A 21,943-nucleotide genomic window follows, 5' to 3' on the forward strand; every position below is an offset into this window, starting at 1 on the left:
CCATTACTTTCAATGGGAAAGTTCGCTTCAGTTTATGAACGCTTCAGTTTATGAACAGACTTCCGGAACCAATTACACCCTTGCTTCGGGTTAAGTACGCTTCAGGTTGAGTACTCCGTGGACCCGTCTGGAACGGATTAATCCACTTTCCATTACTTTCAATGGGAAAGTTCGCTTCAGTTCATGAACGCTTCAGTTTAAGTACTCCGCGGACCGTCTGGAACAGATTAATCCACTTTCTATTACTTTCAATGAGAAAGTTCGCTTCAGTTTATGAATGCTTCAGCTTATGAACAGACGTCCGGAACTAATTGTTTTCATAAACCGAGGTACCACTGTAATATATCGTTATATTTAGGTATTCCTCTTCTGTGCTACAGCAGCACATGAGGGGCGGGAAGGAGCAGGGAAGAGTGAAAGAGCTCTGCCCCTCTGCATGGGTCCTTCCTCCCATTGTTGTGCAGGGAGGGTAACCCCAGCAGAGCAGGCAGCCTAGGGCAGGTGGCTGCACTCTAACTGCAGAGAGTAAATGGGGCCAAACTAGCATGGCTGGCCCCACTCTCTCCCCCTTTGCAAGCAGGTTTATTTGGGCAGATTAATGTCCAGGTAGGGTTGCATGCTTTGAACAGGGGAAGGGGAACAGCTTCCTGGTTCACAAGGCTGCTGAGACTTGAAGTCATTTGTTCTTCAGCTTGGGGTTTTCTGTAGCGAAAAGCCTTGGTGGGGAGATAGCTAAGCAGGCAGGCTTGTTGGGAATGAGTGTTTTAGGAATTTGACCATCCGTGTTTGCCATCCAATCACATTTCCAGGAAGTGGGAAAAGGCACGCTGGCAGGACCCACCATTCGTAGGCAGGTGCTGGGGACCCAGCTAATAGGGAGCACACTTCATGCTTGTCCAGCCCCCCACCCCACCCCAGTCCTTTTCCTGGTGGTGGGCCTCCATTTAAATTCCTCTCGTTGCCCCAGAATGATGCCATATTGGGGGTGTTGGGGGGGGATGAATATGGTGCCCCCCATGCCCACACTGATGATTCCCTGTCCCTCATTGGAGTGCCACTGTTCTCTTCCATTTGATCAGTTCCCAAGAGGGACCAGAGATGCAGGTGACCTTCCAGAGAACACTTTGCCCAGGGTCCCCTGAAACCGGCGCTGCCGGGGAAAGAGGCACTGCAAGTTGGTGCCCGTTTTAGATGTTTGAACCCTCAGTAATACTTATCCTCTGGGATGAGCCGCAGGCACCAGACAAAGGGAGCTGTGGTGTGCATATGTGTGTGTTTCAACCTTGATACATTTTCAAAGGGATGTGACCCAAGCACACCACGATGCCACAGAGTGCTGGAAAATCTCCTATTTTCTGCAAACGGAAATGAAAGCGCACCTGCATTAAAAAAACAACAACACGTGCATTTGCAAAACTGAAGTTGTTTCAAAAACACCCTACACAGGCTCCGAATAGGAAGCTCATTCTCTGAATGCCAATCTTTTATCTAGCCAAAATGAGACCCTCCTCCACACACAAAAGCGGGGAAGGTTGCAGCAGGCTTGGGGAAGTTCAAAATGCCATTGAGGGATTGTACAGCCCACCGAGGGCTGAATATGCTCAAAGCCATATGGAATGGGATCGGCTGTAGTATTGCAAGAAAGGGGCTTGTTTGGTGCCTTGAACAGGAGCACTCTGCACCTGCTGTGAGTCCAACTTTTCAGATATTACAAGGTTTGGGCCAGTGACATCTTTTGTGTTATTTGAACAATCGTGCCTCTCCGCATATAAGCAAAGTGTCTTCACTCTCATACTATCATGCAAATTTGTTCAGAAGGTCACACAAGACCTGGGTTTTGCATGGCTAAGGTCTAGCCAGCCTCCCACTGTGTGAATAATGGGGTCGCCGCAGGCATGAAGTCCGTACTGAACCTCTACTTGCAGCCTCCAGGTGTTGCCAAACAACAGGTCCCTTCTTCCCCCACCTTTGGCTAGGCTGGCTTAGGGCTGATGGGATTTGGAGTCCGGCCACAGGTTCCCCACCCTTTCTTTTTAACCTAATTGTAGAAAAGCTCACCTTGGTGGTGTTGAGAAGAAGCCGTCGTTCCCAAAGAGAGGAAGCAAGGGAGGCCTCCATGGCTTCAGTCTCTGTTCTAAAAAGAATTATATAAAAGCTCACACAACATTTGAGGTCCTTCAAAGACCTCTCCTTTATGTGCAGTTCTCACATGTCCGCAGACTTGGGGGGGGGTGTAATTGTGCATGCCCATGCTCTTTACGTAATTACTGCAGCATGGGACTGAAATTAATCTTTTCTGAACTTTTTGAAACTTAGGTGATATCGCTGTGGAGGCTGCAGGAGGAAAAACTATCCAGGACAGCCTGATGTGTAGTGGGTAAGGATCTTTAGTGTGCATTTTTATTTTATTTTATTTATACTTTTCAGATATATATATATATATATAGATTTCACTGATTTTACAGTCATTTTGACATTTTAAAACTTGACTTCCTTCCCTTACTTCCTCTCTGCAGTTCCTTAAATTTATTTTTAATATCTTCTGCATATCCAAATTAACTTACTCATTTATTTATCTATCTTCTTTAAATATATACTCATAAGTAACTGCAGGTTATTACAATAATCCTGCCAGTGTTTTTATCTGTTTACAATTTATCTGTAAATATTCAATAAACCATTTCCATTCTTTTATAAAAAGTTTGTTATCTTGATTTCTTATTATCCCAGTAAGTTTCACCATTTCTGCATATTCCATAAGTTTTTGTATCCATTCTTCTTTTGCTGGGACTTCTTCTTTACAATTGCTGGACAAGTAGCATTCTTGCCGCTGTAGTCGCATACATGGATAAGTTTCTATACAATTAAGGTAGTTTAAAGCTATAGGAGACTTGAGCCCTAGGGATAGAATTCCCCAGAATTATAGGGATAGAATTCCCAAGAGAAAGGTTCTGGGGTTTGTTTGTTTTTACAAACATTATTTTAAACCTCCTTTTCATTTCATTATATATCATTTCCCAGTAAGCCTTAACCTTACTACAAAAACACCATATATGATAAAAAGAACCATCTTTCTCTTTACATTTCCAGCAGTTATTTGATTTAGAATTATACATTTTTGCCAGTTTATTTTGTGTTAGATACCAACTGAGATTCATGACTAATCGCCATTGATAGTCTTACCCTCCACAATTTGCTGATCATCCTTTCAGGCTGTCCAAGCTGGTAGCTCTCGCTGCAACTTGTAGTGGGCTTGGCAAGGTTCACTGAAGCACTGGCGTCTCCCTCTACAGCAAATAATGTTGCTGTTGCCTTTTCTTGCCTTTTCCCAGGAGTTCCCTGGTGGCTTCAGCAGGCTTGGAAAGCCAAGGAAGAACCCCATCTCCTTCCCCTCCTTACAGCACTTCTCCGAGCCCCTCAGGGTAAGAGGAAAATCGGACGGGAGCATTGGTACTCCTCATCCCCCTAAAAAAGAGGAGTGTGTGGGTGTCTCTCTCTGTGTGTGCAGATTGTATTTAACTCTCATGGAATATCTCTGGGGCTTTACTGTACTTTCATGGAGCTTTTGCTACTGGAGGAAAGGGAGAATTGAATCCCCCTACCAGCAGCAAAGAGCAACCAGGGTTGTTGAGCTCACTGCTGCTTCTGTACACTTATAGGGGTAGAAAGAGGGCACTGAACAGAAACAAGCTGGAAAGCCAAACCTAGCAGAAGCCACATTTTTTTTCCTAGGGTTGGGTGGAGGAGACCTCATATTTTGATTTGGGGGAACAGTGGGTTCCTTCGGAAAACATTGGCAATCCTAATGCGCCACTTTCTACAACTTGCCTACCAAAATCCCTTCACTGGCACCACCACACCCTCCAGTTGCCAGCTTTCCGTCTCCCTCTCTGGGCCCAAACAGCTCTCCCACTGTGTCAGTTACTGTATTGTTCTCCAATATAACTTCGTTCTCCCAGGTCCAGCATCGGGGGTCAGTATTGGTGGGCATTTGACAACCCCCGGTAAGTTAGGAACCTAGGAAGCTGCCTTATGCAGAGTCAGACTGTTGATCTATTGAGCTCAATGGGACCTTCTTCTGCACGCGGAGCAGGGCTGCCACCCCAGAGCCTCCTGGCTGCTGTTGCCTCCTTCGGTGCCCTCTCTGAGCATGCAAGCAGCGATGCAGCAATCTCCACTTGCATGTGTGGATTAGGTCAAGAAGAAGAGATGGCAATTGGTGTCTGTATCAAGGGAGGAGTAGGAAGCCCACTGAACTTATCTTCCCTGTCCAAAACCTGCAGCCGGTGTTTCGTTTGCCAAAACATTTCCCAGCTTCCCCGCCCCACAGCCGTAAACATTTATGTGATCCAATTCTCCACTGCGCCCAGGCTCCTACCACCCATTTCCTACTGTTTCCTCCTCTCCCCCAACCCGTCAACTTTTCTGAGTAGCCGCCCTCCCCTAAAAGTGCTCTGTGCTTTTTGTCCTGCAGTCGGCCTGGGCAGTTTTCATCAGGCAGCAAGCATGGGCAGTCGGTCCCCATCCCAGTCCCCACACAGATCCACAACTACCGGCGGATTGAGCAGAACCTTCAGTCTCCTAATCAATACACTTCCCCACGGTGAGTACTAAGGCTTTGATAGGACTGATATGTCCGGGAGGCTGTATTCTTGTCTCGCTGCCAATGTTCTTTGGTATAATTGACTCGGCATCAGTCAGTGTCGAAAGGTAGCAACCCTGAGGGTTGTTCATGAGCAATCTAGAGAACACCTGGGTGCAGTCTAGAGAATGTCTGGTATGCCCCATTGAAATGGAGGAGGAGCGCCAGGCGGCAAGTTGCAGAATTGCACATCTCCAGCGGCATGCAATTAGCCTGTCTCCAACATCCTTTTCACAAGCTTGTTTGAAGGCTCATTATGATCTCACTGGGATTAAGAAATGGTCTTGCTCTGAAATAATTTACACACAGATTAGGGAAGCCTTGGGAACCTGTCTTGCAGTTTCCTCCATCTGTGGGATCTCATTTTGGTGGTATGTCACAAAAGAACTTTTTAGTAAATGACTATAAACATGCTCTCAAGGCTACTCTCTCTCACTCCAGCGAAAGCTCCTAGGTTGGTGTGTACCAGGTCAGAGCCTTTTCTGTGGTGACCCAGGATCTCTGGAATACCTACCTTCCGTCCCCTAGAAATGAGTGTGGCTCATTCTTAGTTGGATTTGGGTGACTTTATGTTGGCTTTGTTTTTAAGAACTGTTTGTTTGGGGTTTTCATACTATAGTGTACCAATAGGTTGCATCCTGCCTTAGGAGCATTAATGCACTAAAAGGCTAAAAGTGTGTGGAATACAAACATGGGCATTTTGATTGGCTTTTTGTTCTAGTTGGTTGAGGACATTCGGCCAGATAATGGTCCACTCTTGTAAACGACTCTGCACTTTGTTCATTGTTGTTCCTTGTGCTCAGACCTCCATCCCTCAGATCCCTCCATCTACGCCTTTCCTTTTTTCAATATGCATAACATGTTAGATTAACAATAAATGGTCCTTCTGGGAGGAAAGTGCCATCTAAAATTTGATACAGAGGAGACAGCAGGGAGAGGAAAGGGAGTCTTAATTGGGAAAACTGTGTTCGTTTCACTTATTTCCCCCCCTGATGCTTCAAACTTTGTCTCTCAGTCCTCTTCCTCCTCATGCAAAATGAGCCTTATGGTGCAATCCTGCCAGGTGAGTTGCATACAAAAGGGCAGCCTTAATTATTACACATCTACATTTGTCCACATAATTCCTTCATCCTCTGCCTCTTCTATTCCTGCCCTCTCTGTTTCTGTTATCTTCGCTCCTCTTTCTCCGTTGTCCTCAAAGGAAGCTGCCTTATACCATAGGCAGGCTTGGAGTCTGCTACAGACAGAATGGCAGTGGCTCTCCAGGGCTTTGCAATCAGTGGTCTTTTTGAGCCCTAGCTAGAGATGCGAGAGAGATGGCATGCACAAGGTCCCAGGCTCAAAGCTTGGGCTACTGAGGTACCTACCCTGCCAAAATTTGGATTGGGAGATCCTTGAGGCAGGGACTTCTTTTTAAAGTTGGTTTTAATCTGGGTTGCGCCGTTTAACGTGGTTCTTTTATCAAAGTTGTTGAGCTTCTCCCCCCCCCCCCATTTTGACTTGCCTAAGATCCCACCAAGATATTCTGCCTTTGAAATCCTGGCAATGTCCAGGAAGATCCGGATGTATGGCAACCCCTAGATATCATTCAATGAACCATATCAGATTTAGGATGCAATCCTAAACAATCTTATTGCAGAGTAACAACTATGGAGCTAAATAAAAAAATTCCTTCAGTAGCACCTTAAAGACCAACTAAGTTTTTATTTTGGTATGAGCTTTCGTGTGCATGCACACTTCTTCAGATACACTTGAAACAGAAGCAACCAGACCCTTATATATATTCAGAGGGTGGGGTGGGGGTGATGGGAATGGGTGATGGGCTGTAAGAGTGGTAAACCTGTTGATGGCTGTTAACGACTGCTGATGACTGCAATAGGTCCTGCGGGGGGGGGGGAAAGCAAGGGCTGAGGCTAAAGAAAGCTTGATCATGCATAATGAGATAAGAATCCTATGTCCTTATTCATCCCAGGTGGCTCCGTGGTTTTAAGCTTGGTAATGATTTCCAATTCAGCAATTTCTCTTTCCAGTCTGTTTCTGAAATTTTTCTGTAATAAAACAGCTGCTTTGAGATCTTGTATAGAATGTCCTGGGAGATTGAAGTATTCTCCTACTGGTTTCTCTGTCTTTCTTCTGTCTTGTGGTTCCTGATGTCAGATTTATGTCCAACTATGGAGCTGTGTAAGACAGTGCTTACTCAGAACAACTTGTTGGTTAATTTAATAGCCAAGTTAAATTCCTTGGAATTTGCATGTTAATGCAGCAGTATTTCTGAAGGGGAAACAAAGCATACTTTCTTTGGGGGGGGGGGTTAGATGGTGAATACGTGTGTCACGGCAGGTGCATTCTTAAGAGAGGCTTTCCCTCCTGTGCGTGCGTGGTGGATGAAACAGAGATCGAAGGAAGGCACAAAGACTTGTTTTCAGACTCTTGTTTGTCATTGGCATTTTATTTATTCATTTGCATCTGTGCATTGGAAAAGTTATAGGTATGGCTTCTTGGTGGAACAATGGCACTTTCCTAGTCAATCAAAAGGCTTTATGTTTATTTTGAACTCAGTTGGGGGTGAGACTCATCTGGCTTTCCCAATATTGCTGGACTCCAGCTTCCATCAACCCAGCTTGCCTGGTCACAACCATAAAGGATGCTGGGAATTGTAGTCCAAATACCCCTGGAGGGCCACCAACTTGCTCACCCCTGTTTCTGTCCTGTTCGCCTTCTGCCAACAGTAGCCAAGTGAAACTTTCTGTAGGCTAGTACGGCAACTTTTATGAGCCTATTTACAAGGCTGGATTAGTTGCCTGAATGCTGCGGCTGTAATTATTGTGCGATATCGTCCCTGCCAGAGTGCTCCTTTCTTTAATGTATGTGTTTATTTACATTTGCTTATGTGCTTAGTAAGGCATCTCAGCCGTGCGTCTTAGGCCTCTCTGCCACAGTCACATGATCCAATTGCCGCATGAGCAATCCCTGCCTGTGGCTTGGAACTTCAGCTGGGGAGCAGTCAAGTTCCACCGGATGTATGGCCCCAGGCTGTGTGACTGACTCTTTCCATCCTGTGCGGGCGGATCTTCCTCCTCTATGAAGTTGCTTGGCTCTCACACTCGCTGTTCTAGCAGCGGTACTCCGGGATTCCAGGCTCCATTTCCTCCTCCACGGGTTCTCCCAAAACACGAACAAGTGGGGATGGGGGAGTCATACGAGAAATACAGCATCTCTAAAAGAGTGGGACTGAATGATTTAGGGGCCAAGTGCCCATTGATAATTGGAAGCAAAGGAGAAAGCAAGGCTCCTCAAGGGTGCAGTCATTTGAAGAGGTGAGTTTCTCTTCAGACTTTCCATAATGTGTGCCTGCCCTCTAGTATCATGGTCAGCACTGGGTCTTGCTCAGGGGAGAGTAGGTGAAGCCAGGAATTAGGCCTTGGAATCAGCAGCCAGAAATTGAAACATGTCCAGGCAGATTCCTGGAAACCTTGATAGTTCTTCTAGGTCAGGGAAGCAATGGACCCCTTGAATAGGAAGAGTCACTTGTGTAAGTCTCCTTCCACCTGTTGCCCTCCTGAATTCTTTTTATTGCAGGTCCTCTTAGCCCCAGCCAGTACTGATTGTAGTCTGAAAATGTCTGTCCAGATGTCTTTTTAAGAAACCTTGTCCTACAACACAGGTCTTTTGATCGGCTAGCCTGTCGTTTATTTCCTGTGTTGTTGTTTTCATACCTTTATTTATTTGGTTTTTCAGATTAAAGCTTTACAGTCACATATTGAACATACAAGATTCCATGGAATCTCTAGGACTTCCCTCCTGCCCTTTGTGGGTCCTATTGTTAATCATTCCTCCTGCATCTTTTATGATAATCCAGATCTTTTACATCTCCATTGCGTCCAAAATTCACCATTAAACTACAAGTGATATTCCAGTCCTACTAAGGATTTTAACTGTTTACAATGGTTTTTAAGATTATAATGGTTTTTAAGGTTATAAATTTCCCCCATTCCTTATTAAAATTTTGGTCTTCCTGACTTCTGATTCTTCTGGTCATTTTAGCCATTTCGGCATAATCCATGAACTTGATCTGCCATTCTTCTCTGGTAGGGACTTTATCTTCTTTCCATCTCCGTGTTTACCATGTCAGCCCTCACATTCAACGCAGTCTTTCGCAGCTGTTGCATTGCTGGTGTCAGTGCCACGACGAAGGTCAGGGAAGCCACTGTGCACATTCCTGTGCTGCAAGCCACCAGTGCCTGGCAGCGATTGCCACCTGTGGTCATTTTGATACCGGAGGGGTGCGTGTGGCATCAATGCAACTCCAGTTCCAATCAACCTCCCCCCCCCCCCCATGCCCATCTGATTCTCATGTACCTGTCTGTGCACTTCCTTGCTGTGTGGATTCCTCCCCTGCTTTCTGGTTCAGCCTCTGAGCTCTGGACGCTGGTCTTCTCCTTAGAAGAGGTGGCAAGCAGTTAGGCCCCAGTCCATTGCCAGCCAACAGGCTCTTGATGGCCCCTGCTGGTGTGATGCTGCTATCCAAGTTGCCAATGGAGTTGGGTGGAGACAATGCGCAGCAGTCTGAGCCCGAATCACCAAAGGGGACCGCAGTATGCTAGCTGCATTTGAACAGCAGCTTTCTGAGGCTGCTTGGCTGTGGTCTGCCGTCTCAGTGCAACCATGGATGCTGCCAGCAGCACGATGCTTTTCTGCTCCGAGAATCTTTCTGTTCCGTTCTTTTGCTGCCGTTGTGTCCCCGCTCTGGCTGTTAAAGAGTGAAGAACTTGGAAAAACAACTGAGGTTTGTGCTGTTCCCTGAAGGATCTGGAGCAAAAGCTGTCAAGAAATGTAAACAAACAAACCAAAAGATAAACCTGTTGCAAAGAGCATCCTTTGGATTGTTCTTCCTGGTATCCTTTTCCCGAGACATCCGCTCAGAGGGCTTTCACCCTGATTCTTCTCCAGTCAGGCTGCTGCTGTTGCCACGGAACCCGTCCTGGCAGTTCCATCTTAGGTCTTCCACATCAGCCTTTATGAAAACCGTCTCATGCCGAGCAGCCGTGAAGTCTGGTATCACACGAGTGTTATAATATTTCAGTGACTGTCTTTCATCTGGAAATAAAGAACTAAGGTGGCATTTCTTGTGTCTCCTGCAAATGTCTCCATGTCATACCTGCCAAGTTCCTGTCTGAGAAATAAGGGATCGGACCGGAAGTAGCGCTGCCGCCATTTTGGAACTGGGCGGAGCATGCTCAGAAGCAACTTTTGATGCTGCTCTGCCCAGTTCCAAAATGGTCGTCGCGCCAGAGGTCGCACTGCAGCCATTTTGGAACTGGGCAAAGCAGCATCAAAAGTCGCTTCTGAGCATGCTCCGCCCAGTTCCAAAATGGCCGCCGCGCCAGAATAAACCGGGGGAAAACAAAAAATTTCCGTTTTTTCAGCTGGGAACAGCTGGAAAAATGGGGGTTTCCCGTGGAATACGGGAGACTTGGCAGCTATGCTCCATGTCCCCCTTTTTAAAGCCTCTTTTGCACCTCTCATTGGTCACGCCACTTTGTAGTGTTGCAGGTTCAATGGGTCTCAGGCCCATTTTCCCCATTGACTTGTGGATGTTATTGATATGATAGTGTAGGGGGCAAGACTCAGAGGTAGAGCACTTGCTTTGCATATTATTATTTATACCCCCCCTTTTCATCTGAAGTTCTCAAGGTGATTCACAGCATTAGAAGAGTATTCAGAAGCATTACTGTTTCTGGCTATGGAGACATGCATCCAATTGTGCAAAAGAACCCGGGTTCAGTCCCTTGCATCTCCAGGTAATGTCCCCTGCCTGAATCCCAGGAGACCTGATGCCAGTCAGTACAGAAATGAGTGAGCTAGATGAGTGAACTATTGGCCTGACTCTGTACCTTCCAATGTTTCTAAGCTTGTTCGCCATTTGCTTTTCTTAAAATCTTGTCTGCCCACTACATTTCCCCCTGGAATAATGGAGATCAAATCCTTTCCCATTAGGTCCGGAACAGTCAGAAGATCAAGCAGCAGCAACAGCCCACTTGGTTTCATGAAGGCCAGCCCTTCCCCTCCTTTTGCTGCTGCGGAGCACGGAGCTGTCCCAACCTCCAGAAGGTTCTCCTTTGGGGGCGCTAAGCCTTACACGCCATCCCCACAAGGTAAATTATTGGGTTTGCTTATTCCAAATTCTACAAACCTCAGTGTGTGTGTGTGTTCACTTTCCTTAATTCCAACCAGCATTTTGTGGGTGAATGCAGATGTAGTAGCATAATTAGAGCAGTGGCTCTGGTTTGGAAGTGTCCTAACTATATTCGGTCCCAGTCCTCCCCAGGACTGAAAGGGAACCGTTTGAAAATGACAGTGGGTTAAGGGAGGGATTACCAGTGAGAGGTACCATAATGCTCTCCATGTTGAGGGTCCAAAATTCAATACCTAGCATCTCAGTTAAAAGCATCTTGGGAGGAGAGCTCGGGAAAAGAAGAAGCCATCACAGCAGACTACGCTGAGCTATTGTTTATATTTATTTATTCCGGGGTTGGAGTCTGTCACCCCTCCGCATATTGCAGGACTCCATCTTCCATCGTCACTGACTGGGGCTGATGGGAGTTGGAGTCCAACACAAGTGGAGGGCCTCAGGCTCATATTCTGTTGTTGTTGTTTTAATGAATACAGACAGTGTTTTGTTAAAAGCAAATACAATCAATACTTGTGGATACACAATTTCACAGTTCTTGCCAGAGTTATTGGAGACTGATGGGAGGAGGGCAATCAAAATTAACTAACTAATTTAACTAATTAACTAATTTTACTAACACACACAGAGAGAGAGGGGGGGAGAGACAGACAGAGAACTTTTCCAGTTACTGAGTTGTTTGCTGTGAAATATAAAGAGATAAAAATAACACAAAATGCAGCAATATCAAAGTTCCACAATCAAATTAAACAGGTGTAAGAAGTCTTCAACTGACAGCTTGCTGGAAGAAATAAATCTTGCATCCCTTTAAAAAAGAAATCAAAGAGTGCAAGGTTTCTAACTCGATGTCCCAATGATTTGACTCCATATAAACCAGCTTTATTGTTTGCTTAGAGAACATCTGAAAGCACTCATAACCCAAGCAAGCTTGACTAATTGCATCTTGACAAAACCTCATTGTTACCTATGTAGGTTTCCAGAAGTTTGACTGGTATAACGGAGCCCCAATTTGATTTTAAAAAACAACAGCAATCTTGCTATAAGTAATCTAAATGAAATGTTTGCTATAGGGAGCATGCAATTTATTGTCTGTCAGTGCATTGATGTGCTTTTTAATTTTTCAGTTGGAACAATTCCAGAGCAGCCTGACCAGACCGTTCTCCCTTCTCCTCCCTTTGGAACAGAGATGAGAAGTCGGGTGCCCATACCTGGTAGGTTGACCTTGGCACTATCTTGAGATTCCTGCCTTTCCCTTGCCATTCTTTCTTACTGATGTGTAACTCTGGGCATCCTGCTTCCCCTCTCATCCCTCCAGGTGCCTCAGTGCCTGACCCTTCCCCCCGAGGGATGGGCTCCCGTCTCCACAGTGCTCCCAACCTGTCAGATTTGCATTCCTGCCGGCAGAAGGTTACAAAGCAGTACTCCGATCCTCTGGTTCCCCATTTCAACCAGGCCGCTGCTGGCCAGCCAGCACAGACGCACGGCCTGCAACCTTGCCGCCCGCTGAGGTCCTCGCCAAAGTTCTCCGAGTTTATGCAGAGGAGCCCCTTGCCAACCATAATGGGCTCTCCAACAAAGGTATTGTTTTCCCCCTGCCCTCAATGGGCTCTCGCTTGTGGTCCCCTAAACATACCTGCCAAGTTCCAGCCTGAAAAATAAGGGATCGGACCGGAAGTAGCGCTGCCGCCATTTTGGAACTGGGCGGAGCATGCTCAGAAGTGACTTTCGTTGCTGCTGTGCCCAGTTCCAAAATGGCTGCCACACCAGAAGTCACACTGCAGCCATTTTGGAACTGGGCAGAGCAGCATCAAAAGTCGCTTCTGAGCATGCTCCGCCCAGTTCCAAAATGGCCGCCACGCCAGAATAAACCGGGGAAAAACAAATAAATCCGTTATTTTCGGCTGGGAAGAGCTGGAAAAACGGGGGTTTCCCGGGGAATACGGGAGACTTGGCAGCTACGCTCCTAAAGCTGTAAATCTAGGACAGAGATTTGCAAATGAACATCAGGTGCAGGCATATTAAACAGTCACGTTTATTTTTAATAGCGGTTTTGCGTCCCATATTTATTGCATTGTGTTTCGCTATTGTATTTCAAATGATTTTCCATGGAATTCAAATTGCAATGCAATATAACGCAATATAAGAACTAAAAGACGCAATTAAGAATGCAGTTAAAAACCGCGTGTTATCTAGCGCAGCTCATGACAGTTGCCACAACAAGCAGGAAAATATATCTCCCAAGTTTTAAAGTGTGTGAGGGGAGAAGTTTGGGTGCCCACTGATCTTAGAAGGTTGTGTAGAGGGCAATGCTATGAAATGGTGGGGGTAGTAGACATAGCGGCCAACCCCCGGATTTGAAGATCAGGAATCCTATGGGGCTGTCACCTCCCTGATATGACATTAAGGGTGCTGAATAAGGGAATTTCCCGCAGAAATGGGGAAAGTTGACATCACTGGTAGTAGATGCAGTCCCTGTTTGTGATTAATGCCTGTTTATGTGTGTATGGGATGGGTGGGTGCTTTTTTTAATAGCGGCAGAGATAAGCCATGATGCGAACAATGACGCTCTCACACTGAGCACTGGAAATAGAAATAGGGGTTTCTGATGAACCACCTCTCTCCACTCCCCCCCCCCACTTTTTGTTTTTAATAATAATAATAAAAATAGGTCATGCCTCCTTTTGAGTTCAACAAAACCCCAAGCTCCCAAAACCTGCTCGCCCTCCTGGCACACCAGGGCGTCATGATCACCCCGACAAGGAACAAGACGCTGCCAGACTTGAAGGACATGGGTCATTTCCACTGCCAGCAGGCAGGCCTAGGATTGAGGCCTGTGGAAGAAGCCAAGGGCAGGTACGAAGCTGACCAGAAAGGCATTCACAATGCATGCAACAAGTTGTGCTGTTATGATGGGCCGGGCTTGGGGGGGTGTGCTGATTTGCCACTCTCCTTGTGTCAGAGGTTCTTGCGACTACTCTAGAGTAATGACGCTCCGCATGCTTGTCTTTAAATAGTTTTTATTAGTGCAGTCTATTTACAGTGAGACAGGTGTGTAAAACATGTCTGCTCAGTCCGATGCAGAATCCGGCACTGACCCGCCCCGTGACTTCCTCCAACATAAGAGTCTCGGGACAGCAAACCTCCTTCCCCTCTTTCTCCTGCGTAATTCCGGAACCAGAGGAAAGGGTCTACACTCCATGCTTTCCTTCTCCCCCCTTTCCCCCTCTCTCTCCTCCTCCCTCCTGTGTAGCCGGGGCTCTCCCGTGCTGCCAGAGCCCTGGCCCTCTCTCTCCACTTCCTGACTGGTTTCCTCAGCGCCCTCGCTACCATCACTGCTTGGGGAGGAGCTGCTTCTGATGCAAGGGGGAGGTTCTCTAGACTGTCTCTCCCTTACACCTTGCACCCACATAATTTTAATTTTGCATCAAGGAACCTTCAAAGCACCTCAAAATTTCCTGCGTTGGTTATTTCTCGGGCTAAATGTGATCCCCAGCAAACCATATTCATGGCCCCTTTCTAGGAGCTCCTTTGGCTCCACATGCCAGCAACCCTTTAATCTTCTCATCCCAAGGTCAGGTATAGCAGGGGCAGGTAGAAAACTGAGTCAGTCCATTGGTTCGCCTAGATCAGGCATCCCCAAACTGCGGCCCTCCAGATGTTTTGGCCTACAGCTCCCATGATCCCTAGCTAACAGGACCAGTGGTCGGGGAAGATGGGAATTGAATTGTAGTCCAAAACATCTGGAGGGCCGAAGTTTGGGGGTGCCTGGCCTACCGGTAGCTTCATAATTGTGTGCATTGGCCCTGCGTGGTGATGCTGAGCCTTGAACTTGGGACTTCCTGTGTGCCACTGCTGCCTGCTGCCTCCATGGCTATAGGCTCCCGTCTCTACGATTCACCTGCTTCAAACCACCGCCTTCATCTCCATCCTTGTCTCCACCATGGTCCCTTTTCCTGTGCCTCATGGCTTTTGTGGAAGCACTACACACACCAAGCTCCCACAACTGCCTCTGCTTTGCCCATGTGTCAAATAAGGTCCTGCGAAGCAACAGGATGAAGGCTCTTTTTATCAAATAACGGGGTGGGGGAAATGTCCTGCGCTGGACATGTGGGGCAAGGCAAGAAAGTGTGCTTCGGCCCACTACCCTATACCCAGCAACTGTGGTTGGTGACAAGAAGCTTTGGCAGCGGAGGAAGCCAGATTGTCAGTTACCAGGGATAAGGTGAGGGGAAGGAGATTCAGACCCCAGAGATCTGCTGGCAATCAGAGTGGGCAGTACTGAGCTAGCATGGCCCCAGTATAAGGCAGCTTTCCATATTCCTTAGGATGAGGAGCACAGGCTCAGCAGTTAGGCATGTGACAGACACTCCTTGTGCAGCAAGTGCACACAACAAGTGCTGTCTCAGGCAGGCTAAACAGGTGCATAGCTTAGTTTGCCAGGCTAGAGAGATGCCACACTTCTCCTGCTTTGGGTGTCCTATAACGGCTCAGAGATCCACACTAATGGCCAGCATCCAATGGAATGACTCCATAATTGCCCTCATCCTCCTCTCCTTCTCCTGTCATTTCCTCTGTTGATATCCTGGATTGCCCAATATGGGGAGGCTTGGTCCAGCGCCAGATCTAATCTATTTATGATTCTATTCCTTGGTATTCATCTAGGCCAGGCATAGGCAAACTGCGGCCCTCCAGATGTTTTGGGACTACAACTCCCACGATCCCTAGCTAACAGGGCCAGTGGTCAGGGATGATGGGAATTGTAGTCCCCAAACAGCTGGAGGGCCGAGTTTGCCTATGCCTGATCTAGGCTCTCGATTCTCAGACATTTCAGGGGATGGAAATTCTTTCCCTGAAGCCATGGGAAGTAAAACAAACATACATACATCACTTTTCATTTTTTTTAAAAAAAATATTTTTATTAAGTTTTACATAACAAATTTAAATTCGAACACATTATTAACCTCCTCATTTAGGATTCTCTTAATCCCTTGACTTCTCTCTGCCCTTCCGTGGTTACCATTATCAATATTTCTTTTTTCCCATCTGCTTACCTTATTTTCTCTTAATTTGTTAAAAAAAAATTCAACTCATTGTAAATCATTTCCCAGAATGCTTTAGTTATCTTGCACGTCCGCCACATATTTCCAGCAAACATTGGAAGCAGTTCTATACATTTTTGCTAGTTTTATAGGTGTTAAATTTTAAGTCTTCCCGCCATAATTTTTCCCAAGATGAATATTGTGCCCAGTTTCTTGTGCCCATTTTATCATTACTGATTTGACTTCTTTGTCCTTAGTATGCCACTCTAGCAACAATTTCTACATTCTAGAAAGTAACAACATTATTTTCCAATAATTCATTTTCAAACCTTGAAATTTCTGTACTAAATCCATTTTTCTTATCTATTTTGAACACATCATTTCCTTGGTGGTGTTGCAGCCAGTCTGTCACTAACTGTCTTATATCTTCAAAACTACATACATCAATTTTGTTTACTGTTATCGAAAAACTAAGTGACCAACTTTCTCCTTCCATTTGTTCTGAAAATACCCAGGAAAAATAGGTGGGGAGCAGTTTGTTTGTTTTTTGAAGCCAGGAACAGTAGAGAGGAATGGAGGAACTCTGATGGGACAGGAGAACGGGATGGTTTCAGGAGGACTTTTTTGGGGGGGGGTTGCCTAAAAGGAGGCTGCAGGTTGCCCACCTGTGCTCTAAGAAACCGGCTTTTTAAAAAACAATTGAGTGGTGTCTGAGCCAAATCTACCCTCTTGGGAGTTGAGGCCAAGTTCCATTCCAAACATGCAGTAGAGCTCTCCCCAGCTAGCCAGCCAGCTTGCATCTGGTCAGTTAAGGTGGGCTCCATTTTGCCTTACAGCCCTCCCAGCCTGCAGGCTTGATGTTCTAGAGGAGGCACAAAACTCAGTCCTCCAGCTGTTTTGGGACTACCAATTCTCATCATCCCTGACCACTGGTCCTATTAGCTAGGGATGATGGGAGTTGTAGTCCCAAAACAGCTGGAGGGACGAGTTTGGGGGTGCCTGTTCTAGAGAGGCCTTTTGTCCCTCTTTAAAGGCCACTGCGCTTTTCACTGCAACCAGCCGTTAGGGAGCAGAAATTCCATGACACCTGTGCGCCCCCTGCCCCCCCTCCTCACATTCACTTGTCTTGCTTCTCTTCTTCCTCCAGGTCACTCAGCACTGGTCGCCTCACTGATCTCCTCCTCAAAGCTGCTTTTGGAAGCAATGACAGTTTGAACAATGAGAAGCCCATGGAAATCACAGGTACGGGGAGATGGGAAACTCTGGGGTTCCTTTTTTGTTGTGCTCCTTTTTTTAGTTACTAGAACTGAAGGAGCTATACGGCAGGGGTCAGCAAACTTTTTCAAACCACTGTCCCTCAGACCTTGTGGGGGGTCGGAGTATATTTATTATTTGGGGGGGTGAACGAATTCCTATGCCCCACAAATAACCCAGAGATGCATTTTAAATAAAAGCACACATTCTACATTCTACTCATGTAGAAACACCAGGCAGGCCCTACAAATAAACCAGAGATGCATTTTAAATAAAAGGACACATTCTACTCATGTAAAAACACACTGATTCCCAGACTGTCCACGGGCCGGATTGAGAAGGCGATTGGGCCGGATCTGACCCCCGGGCCTTAATTTGCCTACCCATGCTATACACAGGGTTCTCCTCCCTCACCCTCTTCCACAAATCCATTTTATCCTCACAACAGCTCTTGAGAAGGTAGGCTAAGCTGAGAGACAGCGAGTGACTGGCTCAAGGACACTCAGTGAGCTTCATGGCTGAGTTGGGGGATTTGAACCTTAGTCCCAGCCCAACACTCTTAACTTCTAGGCCAGGCATCCCCAAACTGCGGCCCTCCAGATGTTTTGGCTTACAACTCCCATGATCCCTAGCTAACAGGACCAGTGGTCAGGGATGATGGGGATTGTAGTCCAAAACATCTGGAGGGCCGAAGTTTGGGGGTGCCTGTTCTAGGCCAACTGTGTTTCTGTCTTGATATCTTTTATGGCTCTCATGAAATCTTAACTCAAGCCTTTTTTTTGTGTGTGCCATTCTTTCCTTGCAGCGCCTTCTGCTGTCTGTGGAGGAAACTTACACTCTGGGGCCAGGGATGGCGGCTCTGCAAGCCCCTCCCCAGTGGTCTTTACTGTTGGTTCCCCTCCCAGTGGGACAACCCCACCGCAGACCACCAGGACCAGAATGTTTTCAGGTAATGAGCGCTCCCTGCCATCTTGATACCGCTGTCCAAAAGGCAATTGGAGTTATCTTCATAGTTACTGTCCTGGCTTTGTGTCCTGACTCAGGGATGTGTGTATTCTAGGAACAAGGAATCTAGTGTCTCACATGCACATAGGCATATTGTGAGCCACCTGACAGACTTGCTTCCCTGTTGTGTCACAGATCTTGAGCTAGCGATTATACAGACACCTTTCTTTTTTTAAAAAAAAATGTCAATTTCTAAGATCTAAGGAAGCTCAGGGGATTTGCCCCACCCAAAAGCTCCACTAGGTTCTGGGTACACACTGGAGTACTGGTGCACACAAGGAGACTACTTTTATTTCAGGAGGAGCACCATAAACGAGGAAGCTCCTGCTCACATGGAGCTCTGCTTGCAAGCACTGCTGTTCTCATTGTCATTTGGGATGATAGTCCTATGAAACAAGGCTGTGTTTGGACTTTGCTTGATGGAAAGGGATTAATAAAGGTAGCTGAGGATTAAAATGTCACAATTAAGGACTCATCCACACTTACCTTTCACCCTGCTTCAAAGCTCCTTGTCTGAGTGCACCCCATCTTAACTTTCCCCGGGAAAACCTGCTCTTTAATGCTGATTCGGAACAAGCGGAAATTCAGGTTTCCCCAAAATTCCTGAAATTCAGAAACATGGCACAAAGGGAAGCCTGGATGAGCCCTAAATTGGAGCTTAATCTCAATCAATAAATCAAACTGGGTTTGTTTGTTTGTTTTTCTCCTTTGGCCCGAAGAGTCATGTCTAAGTAACTTTTGCTTCTGTGTTTCAACCCTTTTAGTGGGATCTTCCAGCTCTCACAGTTCGGGAGGGTCTTTCAGTGGGCGGCACTTCATCATGAGCGCCGGCGGGGATGTGCTCGAAGCCCCATCGGGTGTCAGATATACTTTTGCCGACCCCATCACTGCCAACCTGGAGGGAGCAGTCACCTTTGAGGCCCCCGAGCTACCGGAGGAGACACTCATGGAGGTGAGTTGAAACCCACCTCCCCACCCACCCCAGAGACCCAAGATTAAAGCATGAGGCTGAATTCATTTGGTACTCCACAGATTCATCGGTTTTCCTTGCATTTCTCGCCTTGTCAGACACAGGTGCAATTTGGGTGCCTTTTGTGGAACGTAACATTCTTGGCCTCCCGGGTTTTATTGAGCAGAATGCTAATCCTTGCGACTGTTGGGAGGTAAAAGAACAAAAATACGTTGTAAGTGTTGTGGGGGGTTCAGCAGCGCTGAGGTGGGACTCCAGTCCCTTACGTAGCTCAACACAGCAACTCCCCATCCTGTCCCTGTTTGCTACTTCTGCACAAATCATGAGATATGGAGACAATTGCTGGGAAAAGATTCCAGCTACCCCACCTTAAGATGTTGCATTCTAAAGCTCTTCAGTGCCTGCACAGTGAAGCTTTTCAAGTGTCCCTGATCTAGATGGATATTTAGCATCTTTGCCCTCTGCGGTCTTGTTCAGTCCTTACAACCCTGTGAAGTAGGTTAAGGTAGGGGAGTTATTTGCCACTTAAAAGAGCTTCGTGTCCAAATGGGGATTTGAACCAAGATCTCCATGGTTCTATTCCAGTATTTGATCTGCTATGGCACACTCTCATTTAGGGCATCGTTTTATGGCTGCCAGTTTGTTTGTTAACAATCATTTTTTTTAATTAATGGACTTGTGCTTCCAGGGACTTGCAGGCAATACTTGTAGCTTAGAAATGTTAAATAAGGTCAAGTGGGAGGGAGTTCCAAAAGTCATTTAGGCACCACATCTGGGGATAATACTGTGTGTCTGTGTGTATAGAGCTGCAGTGTTAATTATCACTGAATGCTTTGTATTTGCGGTTTCTTTCCTTCCATTTGTCTTTGTGATATATGCTGCTGCCACTTGACTCCCAGCTGCTTCCTTTTCCAAGCAAAAGAGGCCTTTTTAAAACTTCCATCCTGTATTAATAGAAGGTTCTCCTCTGGCTCATTTGGTTGCTATGGACAGTGAAGGAAAGACAGCATCACATTGGGGCTTGTGTTCCTATGAATGGAGCGGAGGGTTGTTGTTGTTGTTGTTGTTGTTGTTGTTGTTGTTGTTTGGCTACAGGAAGCCTCTCAACTAAGCCAGGAACTCGCTGAGGAAAAAAGCCAGCCTCAGTTTTCCATCTGTATACAGGAAGAAGAGAATATCTTTAGAGGAAGCATGCGAATCTGGAAAGGAGAGTAGAATTGAAAGCTCTGAACCGTAAAAGTTGAGACCGTTGCTAGGTAATAAATACCTAGTGAAATGTTAGTCGAGTGTTGTCGGAATGCTGTCTCGTCAGTAGTGAAAGCTTGAATTAACCTGATATTTGGATCACGCAGGTGCTTTCTGAAGGAGACAGAATGTCGGGCTCTTTGAGTCACAGCAGCCTGACACCCCACCCCACCCCCAAAGAGACCAGGGTGTTGCGTTCTTACCATTTCCAGTTCTTGAGTCAGATCTGCCCTTTCACATTGTCTGCAAAGCTGCACGCGTGTTTAAAAATAACCAACGATCCTGGCCGAAGAGGTGGTTCTCCATGTTCCAAGCTGCTATCTCCTGAGTGTGCAAAGGAGTTGGGCTAGGGAGACAGATGAAAACAAAACCCATGTGGTTGGCTGTGTCGGTGCTCGGAGAGATGGGATTCCAACCCTTTAAAAAAAAAAAACCCCACTCAGTTCAGGTTGCTGTTGAGCTTGAAGGCTTCAAGCCCTCCCTCCCACTCCTTTTATATGTGAATTGAACGAAAACCTCTGGCAAATGTGCACCTAGATGAAAGCAAGGTGGATTTGCAATGGGAGAGAGAAGAGGGGGGGAGGGGCAGCGGAAGGAAAGTAGGTCACTGTTTCATCTCTATTTATAGACTCTCAGCAGTTTCTACAGAGCTGTGCAAACACAGGCTCTGCACAAGTCTCAATCGCAGCTTTTTAGTTTGTAAAGTCGTTAATTCTGTGAGTGGGCAAGCCTGCCAAGGCGGCGGCTGCTTTGACACCGGCTCCCTCTGAATGAGAACCACAGTGGGAGCCATGAGAATGTTCCTCACCTGTGGCTCCCTGTCAGGGGTTTCTGGTGACTGCTCTTGAGTAACGACGCTCCTCAGGTTACTTTTCCATAACGTGTTTATTGGTGCTGATATGTACAGTGAAGCAGGTGCAGAAACATGTCTCCTCAGTCCGATGCAGAATCCGGAAGTGCGCCTCGGCGCGAACGGCCCCAACATAAAAGGCGCGGGACACTGAATCTCTTTCCTTTTCTCCTCCTTCGTAATTCCGGAACCGGCGGAAAGGGTCTGCATTCCATGTTTTCCCTCTCCCCCTGTTCCCCTTCTCTCTCCTCCCGTCTGTGGAGTCTGGGCTCTTTCATCCTGCCTGAGCCCGGGCACTCTCTCTCCGTGTCCTGACTTCCCTCCCCGGAGTCTGTGTTTCCTTCGCTACTCTGTGAGGAGCTACTCTTGATGATGGGGGGGGTACTCTTTACTCCCTCCCCCTTACACTCCCCTTGAACTAGAGCTGCGTTGGGAGCCCTGGGAGTGTGCCTTCATGTTTTCCACCCATCCTGCCTCTTCCTTCCACCTTTCTTAACTGTGGCCAAGGAGAGTGTTGGCAAAGGCCTTACCCCCACAGCCATTCCTTCTCGGAGCTCAGAGGGGCATTCCTAACTCTCTCTCCCTTCCCCCAGACTTGCCTTCCCAATAGCCAGTGCTTTTTTTAAAGGGGGTACTCAAGGTTATGCAGGATTGGCACCTCTTTTTTTGCTTGTTAAAAAGTGTGACACTTGCCATAACAACTTCATGAGTGCCAGCACCTATTTTTCTAGAAAAAGTGCACTGCCAA

General features: G+C 46.7%; 1 protein-coding gene across 3 annotated transcripts in view; it reads left to right on the forward strand.

Annotated features, from left to right (window-relative positions):
* The window catches only part of ULK1 (unc-51 like autophagy activating kinase 1), a 113,146-nt gene that overhangs the window by 78,866 nt on the left and 12,337 nt on the right, over positions 1 to 21,943 (forward strand). For all 3 annotated transcript variants that reach the window (XM_088660039.1, XM_035099436.3, XM_088660038.1), the window contains 10 exons: positions 2,317 to 2,377; positions 3,333 to 3,422; positions 4,475 to 4,603; positions 10,640 to 10,797; positions 11,957 to 12,043; positions 12,148 to 12,410; positions 13,501 to 13,685; positions 17,019 to 17,113; positions 17,931 to 18,074; positions 18,895 to 19,082. In XM_088660039.1, coding sequence (XP_088516165.1) covers positions 2,317 to 2,377; positions 3,333 to 3,422; positions 4,475 to 4,603; positions 10,640 to 10,797; positions 11,957 to 12,043; positions 12,148 to 12,410; positions 13,501 to 13,685; positions 17,019 to 17,113; positions 17,931 to 18,074; positions 18,895 to 19,082 — 1,400 coding nt within the window. The remainder of the gene's footprint in view (positions 1 to 2,316; positions 2,378 to 3,332; positions 3,423 to 4,474; positions 4,604 to 10,639; positions 10,798 to 11,956; positions 12,044 to 12,147; positions 12,411 to 13,500; positions 13,686 to 17,018; positions 17,114 to 17,930; positions 18,075 to 18,894; positions 19,083 to 21,943) is intronic.

The sequence above is a fragment of the Zootoca vivipara genome, chromosome 16 (genome assembly GCF_965207765.1).
Source record: "Zootoca vivipara chromosome 16, rZooViv2.hap1.1, whole genome shotgun sequence".
NCBI classification, from domain to species: domain Eukaryota; kingdom Metazoa; phylum Chordata; class Lepidosauria; order Squamata; family Lacertidae; genus Zootoca; species Zootoca vivipara.